This window comes from Talpa occidentalis, unplaced genomic scaffold (assembly GCF_014898055.3).
Source record: "Talpa occidentalis isolate TD23 unplaced genomic scaffold, MPIMG_talOcc4v2.1 talOcc4.7, whole genome shotgun sequence".
In the NCBI taxonomy this organism is placed as follows: Eukaryota; Metazoa; Chordata; class Mammalia; order Eulipotyphla; family Talpidae; genus Talpa; species Talpa occidentalis.
In genome coordinates, this window is record NW_023605083.1 from 12,997,866 (window position 1) to 13,018,093 (window position 20,228).

At 35.5% G+C, this 20,228-nt stretch overlaps 1 protein-coding gene and 1 pseudogene across 7 annotated transcripts in view; one reads left to right on the forward strand and one right to left on the reverse strand.

The window, feature by feature from the left end:
- Positions 1-20,228, reverse strand: part of CNTLN (centlein) — a 236,875-nt gene that overhangs the window by 89,434 nt on the left and 127,213 nt on the right. For 4 of the 7 annotated variants that reach the window (XM_054689415.1, XM_054689417.1, XM_054689414.1 and 1 more), the window contains exons 13-14: positions 18,168-18,268; positions 4,481-4,575 (exon numbers count right to left, since the gene is read on the reverse strand). In XM_054689415.1, the coding sequence (XP_054545390.1) occupies positions 4,481-4,575; positions 18,168-18,268 (196 nt within the window). The remainder of the gene's footprint in view (positions 1-4,480; positions 4,576-18,167; positions 18,269-20,228) is intronic. The other 3 variants (XM_037494596.2, XM_037494597.2, XM_054689416.1) reach the window with 1 other exon arrangement.
- On the forward strand, positions 10,224-10,743 carry LOC119232550 (NADH dehydrogenase [ubiquinone] 1 alpha subcomplex subunit 12-like; annotated as a pseudogene).

Here is a 20,228-nt window from a genome sequence, read left to right on the forward strand (position 1 = left end):
TCACAAAGGAAAAAAGGGAGAAAGCACAAATACACAGGATCATAAATGAAAGAGGAGAAATCACAACGGACACAGCAGAAATCAAAAGAATAATCGGTAACTACTATGAACAGTTATATGGAAACAAGTTCAACAATCTAGAGAGGAGATGGACAAATTCCTACAACTCTACAATCACCCAAAGCTAGATAAAGAAGAAATAGAACACCTAAACAGACCAATTACAAGCAGCGAAATTGAAATGGTAATCAAAAACCTCCCCAAAAACAAAAGCCCAGGACCTGATGGATTTACAAATGAATTCTACCAAACATTCAGAGACGAATTAGTGCCTATCCTTCACAAACTCTTCCAAAAAATTGAGAAGGAAGGGACAATACCAAGCACGTTCTATGAAGCCAATATTATACTAATACCAAAACCGAATAAGGACAACACAAAAAAGGAAAACTACAGGCCAATCTCCCTAATGAACACTGATGCAAAAATCCTCAATAAAATTTTAGCTATCAGAATCCAACAATGTATCCATAAGATAATTCACCACAACCAAGTTGGATTCATTCCAGGGACACAAGGATGGTTTAACATCCGAAAATCAATCAACGTTATCCAACACATCAACAAAAAGAAATATAAAAACCATATGATAATATCAATAGATGCTGAGAAAGCTTTCGACAAAGTGCAACACCCATTCATGATAAAAGCCCTTGAAATTCTTGGGATACAAGGAACATACCTCAACATCATAAAGGCCATCTATGACAAGCCAACAGCCAGTATCATTCTCAATGGTGAAAAGCTGAAAGCAATTCCATTAAGATCTGGAACAAGACAAGGATGTCCACTCTCACCACTGCTTTTCAATATAATACTGGAAGTCCTAGCCAGAGCAATAAGACAAGAGAAAGACATCCAAGGAATCCAAATAGGAAAAGAAGAAGTCGAACTATCACTATTTGCAGATGATATGATAATATACATACAGAAGCCCAAAATCTCCACAGAAAAACTAATTCAACTCATCAATCAATTCAGTAAAGTGACAGGATACAAAAGCAACACGCAAAAGTCAGTAGCCTTCCTATACACAAACAACAAATCTGAAGAAGAAGAAATCAAAAAAACCATCCCTTTTATTATCGAAACAAAAAAAATCAAATATTTGGGAATAAATCTAACAAAAGAGGTAAAGGACCTATACAAAGAAAACTATAAAACACTGTTAAAAGAAATAGAAGAAGACACAAAGAAATGGAAAGGCATCCCCTGCTCATGGATTGGAAGAATAAACATTATTAAAATGGCCATCCTACCAAAAGCAATATACAGATTCAATGCTATTCCAATCAAAATTTCAATGTCATTCTTCAAAGAAATAGAACAATTATTGATGAAATTCATATGGAATCACCAAAAACCCCAAATAGCCAAAGCTCTACTGAAAAAAAAAGAAGGAAATGGAGGCATCACACTCCCAGACTTCAAACTATACTACAAAGCCATAATCATCAAAACTGCATGGTATTGGAACAAGAACAGACATACAGACCAATGGAATCGAATAGAAAATCCAGAAATAAACCCACAGATTTATGGTCAACTAATCTTTGACAAAGGAGCAAAGACTCTGCATTGGAGCAAAGAAAGTTTGTTCAATAAATGGTGCTGGGAAAACTGGGTCGCTACATGCAAAAGAATGAAGCTTGACCACTACCTCACACCATACACAAAAATCAACTCAAAATGGATTAAAGAACTAGACGTAAGACCTGAAACCATAAAATACATAGAAGGAAATATAGGCGAAACACTACGGGATTTGCACATCAAAGACATCTTTACAGACACATCACCCAAAGCAGTGATAGTGAAGGCAAAGATAAACAGCTGGGACTACATCAAATTAAAGAGCTTCTGCACAGCAAAAGAGACAATAACAAAAACAAAGAGAAACCCCACCAACTGGGAGAACATTTTTGCACCCAACACTAATGATGAAGGACTGATCACAAAAATCTGCAAAGAGCTGATGAGACTCAACAACAACAAAGAAAATAATCCAGTCAAAAAATGGGCAGAAGAACTAAAAAGAAACTTCTCTGAAGAGGAAATGCAAATGGCCAACAGGCATATTGAAAAAATGTTCAATATCACTTGTCATCAGGGAAATGCAAATCAAAACTACCATGAGATACCATCTTACACCAGTGAGAATGGCACATATTAAAAAAACTAGCAACAACAAATGTTGGCGAGGGTGTGGAGAAAAAGGAACTCTCCTGCACTGTTGGTGGGAGTGCAAACTTGTCCAACCACTGTGGAGAGCTGTGTGCAGATTTCTGGACCTACTAAACATAGAGCTTCCATATGATCCAGCAATTCCACTCCTAGGTATTTACCCAAAGGACACAGAAACATCAATTCCAAAGAGCACCTGCACCCCTATGTTTATAGCAGCACTGTTTACAATAGCTAAGCTTTGGAAACAACCCAAATGCCCAAAAATAGATGACTGGATCAAGAAGATGTGGTACATATATACCATGGAATATTACTCAGCATTCAAAAAAGATAAACACATGCAATTTGCAGCAACATGGATGGCGCTGGAAGGGATCATGCTCAGCGAAATAAGCCAAAAAGAAAAAGAAAAATACCGGATGGTCTCACTCATAGCAGGAATCTAGAAAACTTAAATAAGGGACCAGGAAAATGAATATAAGAAAGTGAAAATCAAAATCAACAAAAAACTATGAACCAGAGACACTTTTTGGGGGGTGGGGGGCAGGAGGGGAAGGATTGGGGTCAGAATGGGGCGTTTGCAATTGTATGGGGGAATATAAAAACAAAATTTATTATTAAAAAAAATAAATAAATAAAGTATAAAGACTGGGTGGCTTAAACCCTAACTTCATTTAACTTAACTCTTTAAAGACCCCATCCCTAAATCCAGTCACAATCTGAGACACTGTAGATGAGAACATTGATGTAAGCATTTTGGGAGAACAGTTATCCCCAAACAGTGTGAACTGTCATATACACTAAAATATATGTAGTTCCATTTCATCTCCACCATGTACAAATATTGCTTACATGGTGCTGCTATCTTTTAAAACCCATTTTGAATGAGTTTTATATACATCCTTTTAAAATAAGGAAACTCATCTAGAGAAGTTAAATCATTACTCTAACAATTACATTATGTTAATATAAAAATAGTGACAAATTAGTATGCTAATTTGACATATGGTTCAATGAAAATAATTTCTGTTGACTTGTCAGAACTTAATTCTGGATTCAGTATGGTAGTAGTCATTTATGGCAGCTAGGAGGAAATAATGGATTTCTTTAGGGTTTCTACCCAAAGCAGTAAGTAACTTAGTGTTATATATCCATAGAGATAAAAATTACATAAAATCTGGCACAAAAAAGTATTGTTCTAAAGCAAAGTAGATAAACTAGTATAAGTTCCATGACACTTTGGGTGGTAATGGATACTCTATTACCACTACCATTTACCACAGGATAAATGAATGTGAACACTTCTGTTCTCTGTGGTTATTATGTTAACCTGACCATATGGCAAGTGTTGGAATTATAACAAATCACATCATCTATTGATGTAAATCAATACATACATATTTTAGAAACGTAAGTATACACAGTAATATTTTTGCTTATATATTTGTGCATTTGCAGCTTTATATAAGTAATCAGGATAGCCCAGTAACAAATCAATTATAAGAATAAACCCATCTGAATATTTCCTTTAGAATAATAAACAAAAATGCTAACATGCAATCAAATCCATTTAATTAAACTTCATAACAACTTTTATATACAAAAATGAATTAAATAAAGTTGTAAAGACAAGTGATAAAATTTTTATACAACATTTTACTATTTATACAAGTAGGCAAAATGCAAAATGACTATAAGGTTTACATGAATGGTCCTATTAATACTGAGACAGTATTCCCATATGGACACAAATGTTTATCTAAAATGAGATGAATCATGCATAAATTTAAGTTCAAAATGAAAATTCTAAACATTGCCATTTTATTATGGAAAAGATAAAATTTTTCAATTATTTTTTAGTTCAAATATTGTAAATCTGTGTGTTTGCTTAAGTATAGCACTCTAGTCTTGTCCCATTTAAAAGTTAAACTGCAAAGTTATAACTTAATAAGCACATATAGTAGAAATTTTTATATTTTTATGATTGTCATTCTCTTCTTTTCATCTTTAAAAATATTTTTAATCTGTCAACAAAAGCACAAGTGTTTCCACATTTATTTCACTAACATTGATTTTTTTTATCCCATTTTGGCAAGCCAATGATTTTGAATTATGAATTTAAATTAAGAATTCACACAAGGTTTAAGTTCATGAGGCCTCGTTTTAAAATATAATCCTTTATGTTAAATTCAGATTTAACTTGCTCAGTTCAATATCTTAAAGATTAGACTACCTTCTGCAATGTCTGCTCTGATATTTCTTTCCCATTCTTCTCTGGAGTACTCTTCTTGACCCCATCATCGTCACCATATTGAGAGAGTTGTTCTGCTAGAGAATAAATAACATGTTATTGTACTTCATATGATGTGGAAATACTTCCTGTCAATTTTAAGGAATAGGGTTCTCAATTATGAGTTTCTAGCCTATGGTTTCTCAATTGTGAATAATCTAGTCTATTTTATTGTCAAGTAGTTGGCCAGTAACAAAATGGTGACCTTTTTCAAGATTTTCCGTCACTTAATTATGTACCTTTGTAGTGTCACTTTTTTTTTTACAGCTTAAGATTTTCAAAGATACAACAGAACTGCAGGTTAACAATGCTGTACGTTTATTCCTATTTTCATTCTTTTGTAGACTATTCCCCCTTTGCCTTAAAAGCAGAATTCATGCCTTTTTATCTACACAGTCACTACTAGTTTTGTTCTCAAGATCTTGCTCCCTGCCAGGAAGATCAGAGTGATTGCTGAACAAAGCAAACACTAACAGAATTGGGGTAGACTGAAACTGAAACCACCCCCCTACACCACCACTGCCACCTTTATTTCAAGTTTAAAATCATGCACTGAGCAGTGTAAACCATAAAAATGTTATTTCCAGAAAAACTGTGATTTTATAACAAACAGAAACCTAGGTAATGGGTGAAGTTCTCTCTACAAATTGTTCCTAAAGAGGCCAAAACCTTTTCTATCAAGCAAAACTGTACCAGCAAAATGTCAACTTTAAAAGGAAAAGAATAATCATAAACTGTGAATTACTATTAAAATGGAAATATATCAAAGCATACTTTTATTAGATAATCACTTTGACTTTTTAATATATTCTTACTCAATTATTTTTTGGATACATTTATTAAAGAATCAAAAAGGAGCAAAAAAATATTAATAAAGTATAAATGATACATATCTTTGTTTTTTTTTTTTAACATATATTTTATAGAGGCATGTTTTATTTATTTATTTGTTTGTTTGTTTGTTTGTTTATACATGCACTGGGTACAGTCAGAAGCGCGGGAGGGTGAGAGAATTCACCAGAGCCAGAGCGGGAGGCAGAGCAGGCAGAAGGACCGAAGTACACTGCTGAGGGGAGCAGCGGGCGGCAGGAGAGGTCTGCGCGCCATGTGGGACCCTCCTCCGGTGGCCGGGGAGCAGCCGGGGATCGAACTGACACTGCAGAGTCTGCGGGCAGCTTGACAACCCAGCGCTCAACCGCTGCGCCACCGGGGAGGCCCAATGATACATATCTTTGTTAGTTTAAGATGATTTTACTTTAAAGTATGCCTGGCTTCTGTAGGTCAGTGAAAAACTTTGATTTATCAACAAAGGAAAAAGAAAACTATTATTCTCTGTAGGGTAGAAATCCTCTTGGTATAAACAATGACTAACAAGTTTGTTAGAGTGAATTAGGCATTTCTTTTGTCTTTGAAACATGTCATATCCAATTAAAAATTCTGAACTAGTGAAATAAATGGAACACTATCCTAAGAATAATAAAAGCTAGAATAGGTAGAATTTGTCACCTGGGGAATATGTACCTTTACCTTGATAATTATCTATTGGATCCCAAGTTTCTTTTTTCTAGTCCCCTAACACCTTGGTGTTGAATTCATTTGCAACTCTGTTTCAGCAATATAGAAAAAACATGCAAATAAAATTCATCTGTTCCAGTCATTTAAATATCTGTTACAGTTCTAAGTGAAATATTTACTCTTGAAAATAAGAATAGTGCTGTACCCAAAGAGCACAGACTGCTAACAACAGCTAAAGAACTTGAATAAAAGTCAAAGCTTTTAAAAAAATTATTTTGAAGTACAACAAAAATAAATGATTCTGAGGCACAGGTTCAACTCTTCAGGTGTATGTTACCAAGCCACATATATCATGAAGGCACCAAGAGTCCTCCATCATAGTCCACTGGGCCCACTCTCCCCTTTGTTCTCAACCTCTCTTTGCACCTTTGGCAGTCTCAATTAACAGACTTTTGGGGTTTTTTTTTGGTTTGGTTTTGTCTGACCCTGTTTTGTTTGCGTATCTCCTACATATGAGTGACACCATCCATATTTGTTTTCTTTTTCTGGCTTATGTCACTTAGCATATCTTCTGCTGTTCCCCACCCCCCACCTGCAAGATCCAACCATGTTGCAACAAATAGCAAGATATTATCTCTTTTTATAGCTGAGTAGTAGCTATACCAAATATTCTTAATCTACACATCTGTCCTTGGGCATTTAGTTTTTCTTAATGTGACTATTGTCAATAGAGCTGCAATGAACACGTGAGTGCTTATTTTCATTTGAATTAGTTTTTACATTCATTGTGTAGATATCCAGGAATGTGATTGTTGGATGGTATAATAGATCTATTTTTAATGTTTTGAGAAAAGTTCATACTACTGTCCATAGGGACAGGACAAGTCTACATTACCACCAACAGTGTATGAGTGTTTGTATTTCTCCACATTCTTGCTAACAACTGCAGTTTCTGGTCTTGTTGATATGGGTCATCCTCATAGGTATGGGATGGTATTTCATTGTAGTTTTCACTTGCATTATCCTAATGATAAATGCTGATAAGAGTTTTTTCATGTGTCTGTTGGTAATCTAGATGTCTTCTTTGGAAAAGTACTAAACTTTTCTGACCATTTGTTGATTGGGCTTTTTATTTATTTATTTTTTGGTTGAGTTCTTTGCAGATCTTTAATATTAGGCCATTGTCAGATTTATAACTTTCAAATTTCTTCCCCACATTCAGTGCGGTGTTTTTCATTTAAATGATAGAGTCTTCATTCTGGAGAAGCTTTTTACTTTGATATAGTTCAATTTTTTTGTTTCTCTTGCTGCTGGAATTCAGTTCCCAGTGATATCACTGAAGCCAACGTCATGCAGTGCTTTGTCAGTTTTTTTCTTTTTCTTCTCTTTGCATTGTATGGTTTCAGTTCTTACATCCAAGTCTTTAAGCCATTTTCAGTTAATTTGTGTATACGGTGTAAGAGAAGGGTTTAGTTGCATTCCTTTGCATGTGGCTTCAAGTATTCCCAACATCATTTACTGAAAAGACTTTCTCTAATGTATATCCTTGATCCTTTGCTGTAGACTGTGTGCCTAAGTTTATTTCTGGGTTTTTGATTCTATTCCATTTGTCTGTGTCTATTTTTATTCTAATATCATACTGTTTATATTACTATAGCTTACTAGTATAGTAACACACCACTTCACTGTACTAAAAATTAAGCCATTCTTGCTTAGCTATAATAAATCCTACTGAATATATTTGTTGAATTTGGTTTGTATGATTTTTGTTGAGGATTTCTTTCATCTATGTTGATTAGGATAGTTGGTAATTCTCTCTCTCTCTCTTTCTCTCTGTGTTGTGTGTGTGTGTGTGTGTGTGAGATACCCGTGTCTGCTTTTGTAATAACAGTAATGGCCTCATAAAATGTGTTTGGAAGAATTCCATTTTCCTCAACTTTTGGGGAAGAGTTTGAGAATGACAAGTTTACAAATATTTTGTAACTTGAAATGTACATGAAACCGGAAATGCAAATTAAACTTTTTCTGCTTCAGCTGAAGGTGATTTGGATAGTTAAGTCCAAATTCAAATGAGTCCTCTCTTTGGGTTACTCAGTTTCCTGAGTACCTGCTATGGATATTTACCACATATACATGTTAATATACTTGTTTTTGTCCTTCTAATAATCTGTTTTTTGTTTAAGAGACCTCAGTCAAGAAGGCAGGAGGGTAGAGGGAAATTATTGTCTCCTACTGTACAAAGGCTTCCAACAGGAAGGACATTCGCTAATTCCATCATTGACGATGAATAGGTTTTTTGAGATGGAAATGAAAAGGAAAGGAAGAAAGTAGTATGCACAATTGTGCAGAAGTATTAAATGATAAAGCAAATTTACATTACTGATTTTTCCATTCCAAGGTGGAAAAATAAAACTAAACATATAAAACATAAGGCTAAAGAGATGGAAAAATAAGGCTAAACATAAGGCTAAAGAGGTAAGCAAGGACTATATTACAATGGGATAAAGACTTTATTTTATATTAGCAAGAAATCTCTTAATAAGGATGCAGAATGAAATTAGGAATAGTGCAAATTAACATGCCAAGAGGAGAGCATGAAGGAATGCTCTTACTCTAGATCAGAGAATAATTAAAAATGTTGTAAAAAATTGTTCTGACCTTCCCCCTCTTTTTTAAAACATATCCCATAGATTTAGAATAGTTCTTGTTTAATCTTTTTAAATTTTCAGGTATTTAAGTATACCCTTAATATATTAATGATTGTCATTAAACTGAGCCATAGACAATTACTTAATGTTAATTATTTTAAAACTAAATGATATTTAGGTACTTTTTTCATCCTTTGAAAATGTTTTGGCTTCAGTTGGAAAAGCCTGAACGTACCTGAAAGCTTTCCCTTGATACATTTGAATTAAAGCAGGATAATCATATATTAATGCTTGAATTAGGTTCTTTTTGGTATTCATCTGTTCACAGCCTTTCCTTAATAATAAGTAAACGAGATATTTGCCAGAATTTCCAGATTTAATTTGTATATTACTCAACTATTATGGAGGTCCTCATATTTTTTGTTTCTTTTTTATGTATAGTTTGAACGTTGCAATCCATTTATTCTGTCCTAGAAGCCTTATTCTTGGGCTGAGTCATACTATCTAGAAGACATGTATTTGTAGCATATATTAACAGCTACAACACATTCCCTTTCATTGGTTTATATTTTTATATCATATGGTGGTAGATTATTACTCATTAAATGCTTATTCTCTCCTCCTCTACCTTCATGGAAGAAGTACAGTTTGCTGTTCCATTGATGTTGAATTTGACCATTAGAATTTCTTTCACTAAAGGAATTTGATATGAACGAGAGTATGTCTACTATAAGCTTCCAATGTAAACATGTTTCTGCTCTTCCCTTGGAAGTTTCCAACATTCACTTCAAAAAGAACATGCCAGGTAGTCACTGTCCCTTTCAACCTTGGCACAAGATTGAGACAATATGGAATAGTGTGAACATGATATGCAGCCTGAAGCTGAGCTGCTGCTCCAGCCAAACAAAAGACCAGCAATCTTAATAGCAACTGTGCCAGATGAGCTGCAGAAACCATAAGCAGGACACAAATATTTATTTATTATTACATGTCACTGAGATTTTTGTGGTTGATTGTTCTGGAGCAAAAGCTGCTAGATACAGAAACTGATAACTAGATGGGATGCTGATGCAACAAAAACGTAAATTATGTCTCACTGATTTTACAGCCTCAGGGGTGGATGGCAAAAAATGCATTACAGGAGACTAAGAAAATGGGGATCCATTTTATGTAATAAATTTTGAAAAAAAAAACACAGATATAACATGGAATACAAAAATTATAGTTAATAAATTTGTAATACTGAGTGAAGCCCCAAATTCAGAATGCTGACAGTATGAGTTTGTTGTTATTGGCTAACTTGACAACACTTCTACAAAGTGATCGCAGACAGGAAGTGGCCACAGGCATATAGAAACACATACGTCCCAATACTTCCAGGATTGGAAAATAAAAGTGGTTCTTAATAAATCAAAAGACTAGCCTCAGAACAGTAGCAGGCTGGCATGCCTGTTGCTAATAAAATCTGAAGCCAGCAGATAATTTTGGCTAGACAAAAGAGTTCTAGAAAGAGGCGGGGCAAAATGGAGTTAGTGCAGGTCCTAAAGCGCGTGCTGCAGCAGGTTTCCGGCCATGGTGGTCTCAGCGGCTATCTTCACATTTTCTTTAAGGCAAATGATGTGAGGGTCGGCACACTAGTGGGTGAAGACAAATATGGAAACAAGTACTGTGAAGACAACAAGCAATTCTTTGGCCGTCACCGATGGGTTATATATACTACTGAAATGAATGGCAAAAACACATTCTGGGATATGGATGGAAGCATGGTGCCCCTGAATGGCACCGTTGGCTTCACTGTATGACTGAAGATCCTCCAACAACAAAACCACCTGCTCCTCATAAACTCATCTGGACAAACCATAAATTCAATGTGAGTGGCACTCCACAACAATATGTACCTTATTCGACCACTAGAAAGAAGATTTATGAGTGGGTCCCACCTTTAACACCTTACAAATAATGGCAGAAACAATATAAACATGCAAAATATGGGACTTTTCATGTAACTACACTTTTACTGATTATTAAGTCAATTAAAATTGTTTGATTTTAAAAAAAAAAAGAGTTCTAGAAAGAAGAGTGGTATCTGAAAGTTTGATATGCTCCCCCAGCTCTCCACAGAAATTCAGACTAACAAAAATAATTCTTGTTATTAATTTAAACGCAAAAACACTTACATTAGCCAAAGAAATGAGGGTATAAGTTAAACCATTCCAATTCCAATTATAGGGAAAGGTATACTTGTGCTTTGTGACAAAGAATCAGACACATGGAGCAGAAGTAAACTTTTCAGTATGAAACAAAGCTGGACCAGAGGACCAGCAGCAAGAAGAGCTACTTCAGACAACCCATAGACACACATATAATAAATGTTCTGGTTTCTAAGCATTTTCATCCTTGCTTGCTTGTATACTGCATTCTTTGATAAACAAACCTTTGGCTTCCAATGAAGAATACTATAAACAGTGGTTTTATGAATATACTTTTGCGTCTGTGATAAATATTTGAGATTCCTATTCCCTGTCAGATCCTAAATGCAATTTTCCAGACATAACTATTAGTAACCACATGCTTTACCTGGCATGCTTCAGGTGCTGCCCACACCTACCAGACCTAGTATATGGTCAATGGACTACAGTCCCTGAAGGGAGTAACAGTTGAGGGCTCCAGACCCAGGACAACTGGAAACTCAGTTCTTTAGCTGATCAAACATTTTCTTTCTTTTTTTAATGGATCATTATTTAATTAGATTTTTGGTAAGAAATTTAGAACACCAATTTGTGAGGGTAAATTCCATTTGAGAGAGCAAACATAAAGCAGAAATAGCCCTGAAGCTGAGGGACAGTTTTGATTTTTGGCAGATTTTACAAGTCCACAGCTTTCTAATTAATCTCCTGCTGCTCCATAATCTCATATTTCTTCTCTGTGTTGAAGATCTCACCTTCCTGGTGTTGGAGCTTATGCAGATTCTTCTTGAAGTAAGCATCAGAGAGATGTTTTGGGATTTTCACACCCACAATACCAATTTTAGTGGAGATGGCGATAACACATTTCTAATGTGTCCTACACAGAGAAACTTGATTGCAAGAGAGGTCCAGGGCCTCTCCTGGTGGTGCGGAGATTGAACGCTGGGCTAAGAAGCTGCCCACAGCCTCTGCACTGCAGGTTCGATCACCGGCCACGGGCGAAGGTCCCACATGGCACACAGACCTCTCCTGCCGTGCCCACTGCTCCCCTCAGCAGTATACTTCATCAGTCTGCCTGTTCTGTTCCCTGCTCTGGCTCTGGTGAATTCTCTCACCCTCCTGCACTTCTGACTGTACCTAGTGCTTGTATAACTAAATTTTTAGGAAAAAAAAAAAAGAGAGAGAGAGAAGTCCAGTCACATAGCAAATCACTGTTCAGCTGTTTCAAGAAAATCACCTTCTTGCCTCTGGATGCCCAGACAGGATGATCAGAATGGTCCCAGGATGACGCCAGCTCACAGGTTTCTCATTTGCTGACTGAAGTGTTTTTTGTCATGGCTCAACAGCTTTTGAGGTGCATCTTAAGTAAAACATTACTAGTCATTATGTGAGATTCCCACTCAGGTGTCACCATTCGTGTTACCACCAACTGGTTTGTGACAGTAGCAAGAACCTTCTCCTTCCTTTTCTTTTCAATCCTGGGTTTAACTACAGAATACTTGCTCTTCTACATGGCCTTTCTAGAATACATAGCAGATTAGGAATAAGTGCCTCCAAGTAGGACAGGATTTTGGTTACAGTGGGGCTTCCTCTTCTAAGGGTTTTTGGCTTCAGTTTTCCTGGCTTCAGATTTCTTCATTTTTGTAGTCATCTTCTCAGCCCTTTTACCCACACTATCTTGCAATACTGGAAGAGAACAAAGGCCCAACCATATTCTTATACATATCTGTACTCCCAGCCTTGGTGCCTCTACAAGGCATTCATTTGTTGGCTCCTTTATTTGGGCTCTTTGACTGATGCTCAGGTGCCTCTGCCAAGTTCTTGGTATTTGGTATAGTAGCAACCTTGATGACACTTTTCTTTATTCTGACAAGGATTCAGTATTTTTCCTTTCTTGGCGTTCCCTCTCTCCCTCATCCAGAACCCAAGATCAATCAAAATGCAGGAAACTTTCGTTCAGGGCTCCTTTTGCAGTGAAACATCCTGTATGTCTGTGCTGATCCATCTGATCCTCAACTGGCATGCAGGCCCAAGGGGGAAAATAGAACAGGAGGAGTTGGCACTTTTTCCACTTTAGCTTCTTGCTTACGCACTCAGTGATTAAAGGCTTGACTGTTACTTTCATTTTGGCTTATTATCTTAAATCAGCTACTTGGACACCTGGCAGCTCAGTTCTTTAGATTAGTTGAGCTCCTGACAGAGATATTATAGGATTATGTTGAAGATTCATTCACAGTGAATTGTAATTTTCAGTAAAAAGAAATTCAGAGTGGTAGGGGTGTATGGTGTTCATGTGGGAGGTCTAGAGGAAGTAGAACTGATTTGATGGGAAACAAAATGAGATTTTTGAAGTGCATGCTCAATATCTGAGATTCTTACAAAAATACCCATGTTGAGACAGTACCAGAAAATATAAAATATACACAGGACATCCATATAGATTTGTGTTTTTCATACAAGAAAAACATGTTAAATGGAATAAATATAATCCAGAGGCACCTGATTGACCCTTTCGTAAGGAACAAGAAACTAGACAACATATATGAAAAATAACTTGCAGGCATTAAGCATAAGAAAAGATAAGGTAGACATCCCTACAAGAGGGCAAAAAATAAGACAAGTCCTATGATTTCTCAGCTTACTGCCTAGAGACTCCAGCCATAGCACAGAAATGTACCTAACTGGAATTTGATGATCTTCTTGAATTGAAAACACAGATCCAGAGTTCTGAGAGGTCAGGAAGCTAGAGTCTGTAGGATAGTGCCAGAGAAGAGAGATGTGCTTAGAGAATACAAGAAAAACAAAAAAATAAAACTACAGGCCATCTGCCTGACGAAAAAGATGCAAAAATCCTCAATAAAATCTTAGCAAATTGAATCCAACAATACATCAAAAATGTTAAACACCATGACCAAGTGGGATTTATTCCAGAGACACAAGGATGGTTCAAATCCTTGGTTCAAAGTTTGAAAATCAATTAATGTAATCTAACACATCAACGAAAAGAAAAATAAAAACTATATGATCATATGAACAGATACTGAAAAAGCACTTGATGAAGTTCAGCATCCATTTATAAAAGGCCCTTGAAATATTTGGAATAAAAGGAATGTACCTTAATATAATACATGCTATAAATGACAAACCTACAGATAACATAATTCTTAGTGATGAAAAACTGAAAGCCTTCCCTTTGATCTGGAACAAGACAAGGATATACATTCTCACCACTGCTTTTCAATATAATACTGGAAGTATTAGCTAGAGCAATTAGGCAAGAGAAAGACACACAAGGATTCCAAATAGGGAAAGAAGAAATAAAACTATTACTATTTGCATATGATATAATATATAGACTGAACCTGAAAAACTCCACAGAAAAACTAATTAAAACAATAAACCAGTCTACTAAAGGACCCGGTTACGAAATCAACACACAAAAAACAATGGCCTTCCTATATGCAAACAATCAGTCTGAAAAGGAAGAAATTAAAAAACCATCCAATTTACAACTGCACCCCCCAAAAATTAAACTACTAGGAATAAACCTCACAGAGGAGGTGAAAGACCTATACAAAGGAAATTACAAAACATTGTTAAAAGAATTAGAAGAAGACACAAAGACATAGAAAGACAATCCCTGCTCATTGATCGGAAAAATAAACATTATCAAAATGTCTATCCTACCAAAAGAAATTTACAGGTTCAATGCAATTCCATTGAAATCTCAATGGCATTCTTCGAAGAAAAAGAACAAATATTGCTGAAATTCATACAGCCAAACCTCATATAGCCAAAGCTCTCCTGAATAAATGGAAGGAAAATGCAGGTATTATACTTCTAGAATTTATTTTTTTAATGGAATTTTTTTTAAAGATTTATTTATTTATTTTAAATTTATTTATACAAGCACTGGGTACAGTGAGAAGCGCGGGAGGGTGAGAGAATTCACCAGAGCCAGAGCCAGAGCGGGGAGCAGAGCAGGCAGAAGGACCGAAGTACACTGCTGAGGGGAGCAGCAGGCGGCAGGAGAGGTCCGCGCACCACGCGGGACCCTCCTCTGGTGGCCGGAGAACAACCGGGGATCGAACCAGCACCGCAGAGGCCGCGGGCAGCCCCACAACCCAGCGCTCAACCGCTGTGCCACCGGGGAGGGCCTAGACTTTAAACTATGGTACAAAGTCACAATAAGAAAAACAGGATGGTACTGGAAAAAAAAGAGATACAGAACAATGTAATCAAATGAAAAGTCAGAAATATATGGCCAACTAATCTATGACAAAGGACCAAAGAATATACACTGGAACAAGGATAGTTTCTTCAATAAATGGTGCTGGGAAAACTGGACCACTACATGTGAAAGAATGATACTAAACTACTACCTCACCCCATACATAAAAACCAGCTCAAAATGATAAAAGAATTTAATGTAAGACCCGAAACCATAAAATATATAGAAGAAAGCTCTCCGTGACATACACCTCAGAAACCTCTTTGAAGATTTATCTCTAGAAGCAAAGAATATATAAAAATAAAAAGTTTGGCACAGCAAAAGAGACAATAAAAAAATAGACGACCTACTGAATGTAACAAAATATTTGCTCACCAGATAACTGATAAAGATCTACAAAGTCAACAAAAACAAAATAAACAATCCCGTCAAAATGTGGGCAGAAGAGGTAAAAAGACACTTCTCCAAAGAAGAAATACAAATGGCAACAGGTATATGAAAAAATGTTCAATACCACTTATAATCAGGGAAATGCAAATCAAAACTACAATGAGATAGCACCTCTCCCCAATGAGAATGGTCCATATCGAAAAAACTGGCAACAACAAATGCTGGTAAGGATGTGGAAGAAATGCGACCCTTTTACACTGCTGGTGGGAATACAAACTGGTCCAATCACAATGCAAAGTTGTGTGGAGGATCATCAAAATACTAAAAGTGGACTGACCATATGACCCAGTGATTCCACTCCTAGGAAGACACAAAAGATACAAAAGACACAAAAACACTAATCAAATGGACACCTGCATTCCTCTGTTGACTGTAGCACTATTTACAATAGCTAAGATATGGAAAAAACCTAAATGCCCCAAAACAGATGAATGGATCAAGAAGATGTGGTATATATACACAATGAAAATACGACTCAGCAATCAAAAAAGAAAAACTCATGCCATTTGCAGCAACATGGATGGAACTAGAGGGATTATGCTAAGCAAAATTACTCGAAAGAAAATGAGAAATACCAAGGTTTCAATTATAGGTGGAATATAGGGAAACTGAACAAAGGATAAGGAAAAAGACAAAACTCACAGAGAAACCATCAGTGTTAGGCATATAGCAGTGTTGGAGGGGGCATTAAAAACTGTGACGAGTACTAGGTCCATTATTTATAGAAATAAGACTTTAAAACAAAGGAAATTAAAGATGAAGTATATAAAATTATAGACTGATAAAATTAAAAGATAATTTAATAATCAAAATTTAACATGTGGGAAAAACAAAATATTTGAAAAAATTATTTTATCATGTTGCAAGGTAAAATGTTAATTTTTAATATACCCTAATATTGAAATACATACTTAAAAATATAAAGTAATTATATCTCTTTTTAATTTTAAAGGGAACAGTCACGACACATTTATCTATTTTTTATTTATTTTTTTATTTTTTTATTTTTTAATAGAGGCATGCTTCATTTATTTGTTTGCTGGTTTGTTTGTTTGTTTTGTTTATACATGCACTGGGTACAGTCAGAAGCGCGGGAGGGTGAGAGAATTCACCAGAGCCAGAGCGTGGAGCAGAGCAGGCAGAAGGACCGAGGTACACTGCTGAGGGGAGCAGCGGGCAGCAGGAGAGGTCTGCGCGCCATGTGGGACCCTCCTCCGGTGGCTGGGGAGCAGCCGGGGATCGAACCGGCGCCGCAGAGGCCGCGGGCAGCTTCGCAACCCAGCGCTCAACCGCTGCGCCACCAGGGAGGCCCCGACACATTTATCTAAAATTTAACAATTCCTTTACTATTACATATGTTTCTTTTTATTTGGTGGATGCCAAATAAAATAATAAATATAAATATCTTTATAAGAATAGCATATATATGGTTCTCTCTTTTATCTAATTTATCTACCTAGAATTATTTCTATATAAATATTAAGAGATGTTTGATTTGGTAATTTTCAAATACTGAAATTTTGATTTTTTTAAATATCTGTATACTAGAATTTGTCTTTGTTCTCATTCTTTCTTATTGCATGAATCTTGTAAGAACAATTTCCCCAAAAAGATGTATAGTAAAGCCAAGTAAACCAAGTAAAACTAGAGAATCTTAATAGTTTAAGAACAGATGTAAAGATGTCCAATAGAACAAATGAGTAGATACAGGCAAGAAAGAGGAGATAATACAGGAGAAAACTAGCATTTAAGAATCCAAAGAAAGAGCAGACTTGAAATGTGATGGAAATCAATGCTATAAAATAGAGGTTAGCCATGGCTGTGACAATCCACCAGTGACCTCAGTTAGAGCAATTGGATTATTGGTAACTAGGCCAAAACCCAGAGGAGTGCTATATAAAAAATTAATTATTATGCATAAATTATAAATATAAATTATATAAATGTAAATTATTCAGTTAATTATTAAATATAAATTCTCAACACTTAAAAAGTACAGTGATAATAATTAAGCTGTAGTAAGGTTAAATAAGAAATTCTGTCACAGCAATCTTATTTACTTTTTTCTAATTAGGGACTGCAGGATGGACTAAAGTCATATAATAAGTATAGTTATCTGAGTTAAGACAGGAATAAGCTTGCAATGGGAACAAATACAGTTCATTTTATTGCACACTTATGGGCTAGTGGCGAGGGAGATTGATTTACATATGCCAAATTTCCTTCTAAGACTTTGATTCCAGTGCAATACATGAGAACCAAATTATTTCCAGAAAACTGTAATCTCAGACAAAAATATAAATGGACTGATATAGAGAACATGTTATCTATATTATCTGAATATTTTTGACCATATCAAGTAAAACATTGCCAATGAGTACATTTTCTCCTTTGCAAACAACTCTTCATAATTTTTAATAAATTACAAGCTACTTTTTGATGTACTCTATTTGATTTTCTTATATGGGCTGAAGATCAATGAGTAAAGAAGTGCAAGCAGGGAAACAAGGGAAAGATTCTTGGAAAAAATTGAAAAATAAAACATCAAAAATGGTGATTTTAATATGCCTGCCTTAAACGTTATTCCCACAAAAACTTACCTTCTTTTTTCTCTGCTACCCATGCATTCAGTTCTTGTATTTTTGCCTTATCAATACATATATGTACTTTAAGGTTATCCAATTCTTCTTGAAGATTCATCCTATGAAAATTAACACAGTAAATAATTATTTGAAATCTGTAAGTTAAGGAATATTGTTTAGACAAACAAAAGGATTAAAGATATTAAAAAATACATATGGTTTAGTATGGGATTTTCAACTTTAAATAAACATGCTAAAGAGTTAACACAAACTATATGATTAAAAACTCATATATTGAAATATCTACCCACAGTTTAACAGATACGTGATGTAAAATAATAACAAAAGAGAATTTATACCACTGAAAGAAAAATAGTAAATCTCTAGACTCCAAGTAAAGACAAAGAACCTTTACTAAAAATTCATTGAACCATGGTGAGAGACCTGGTTCAAATGTTGACCATAGAGATATCAGATCTTCAATCCGGAATGAGGTTTGAAATTTATGCCAAAAGCTAACAGACAAAACTAAGATAAATGCAGGAAGCTATCAAATTTTTGATAGACAAAAATTTGTTGAAAGCTAACCTGAATCCCTAAGCTATCTGACTAAAGTTCTACAGAAAATAGGTTTCCTGTCCTAGTGAGATCAAAATCCTAAACTTGTATTATATATATCAAAATTGAGACATATACATTTGCAGAGATCTGAAGAATTGACACTAATATAAAGTTTTGTTATGGGCAGTTTTTTACATTATGAACTGAAGAGTTCCTCTGCTATGGACTGGCTTCTACAACTGAAAGAATGGATAGTAGATGATTATGGCTTTATAGTATAGTTTGAAGTCTGGGAGTGTGATGCCTCCATTACCTTCTTTTTTTTTCAGGAGAGCTTTGGCTATTTGGGGTTTTTTGTGATTCCATATGAATTTCATCAATAATTGTTCTATTTCTTTGAAGAATGACATTGAAATTTTGATTGGAATAGCATTGAATCTGTATATTGCTTTTGGTAGGATGGCCATTTTAATAATGTTTATTCTTCCAATCCATGAGCAGGGGATATCTTTCCATTTCTTTGTGTCTTCTTCTATTTCTTTTAACAGTGTTTTATAGTTTCAAGAACAGACATACAGACCAATGGAATCGAATAGAAAATCCAGAAATAAACCCACAGATTTATGGTCAACTAATATTTGACAAAGGAGCAAAGACTATGCATTGGAGCAAAGAAAGTTTGTTCAATAAATGGTGTGGGAAAACTGGGTCGCTACATGCAAAAGAATGAAGCTTGACCACTACCTCACACCATACACAAAGATCAACTCAAAATGGATTAAAGAACTAGACGTAAGACCTGAAACCATAAAATATATAGAAGGAAATACAGGCGAAACACTACGTGATTTGCACATCAAAGACATCTTTACAGACACATCACCCAAAGCAGTGATAGTGAAGGTAAAGATAAACATCTGGGACTACATCAAATTAAAGAGCTTCTGCACAGCAAAAGAGACAATAACAAAAACAAAGAGAAACCCCACCAACTGGGAGAACATTTTTGCGCCCAACACTAATGATAAAGGACTGATCAAAAAAATCTGCAAAGAGCTGATGAGACTCAACAACAACAAAGAAAATAATCCAGTCAAAAAATGGGCAGAAGAGCTAAAAAGGAAACTTCTCTGAAGAGGAAATGCAAATGGCCAACAGGCATATGAAAAAATGTTCAACATCACTTGTCATCAGGGAAATGCAAATCAAAACTACCATGAGATGCCATCTTACACCAGTGAGAATGGCACATATTAAAAAAACTAGCAACAACAAATGTTGACGGGGGTGTGGAGAAAAAGGAACTCTTCTGCACTGTTGGTGGGAGTGCAAACTGCTCCAACCACTATGGAGAGCTGTGTGGAGATTTCTGGACCTACTAAACATAGAGCTTCCATATGATCCAGCAATTCCACTCCTAGGTATTTACCCAAAGGACACAGAAACATCAATTCCAAAGAACACCTGCACCCCTATGTTTATAGCAGCACTGTTTACAATAGCTAAGCTTTGGAAACA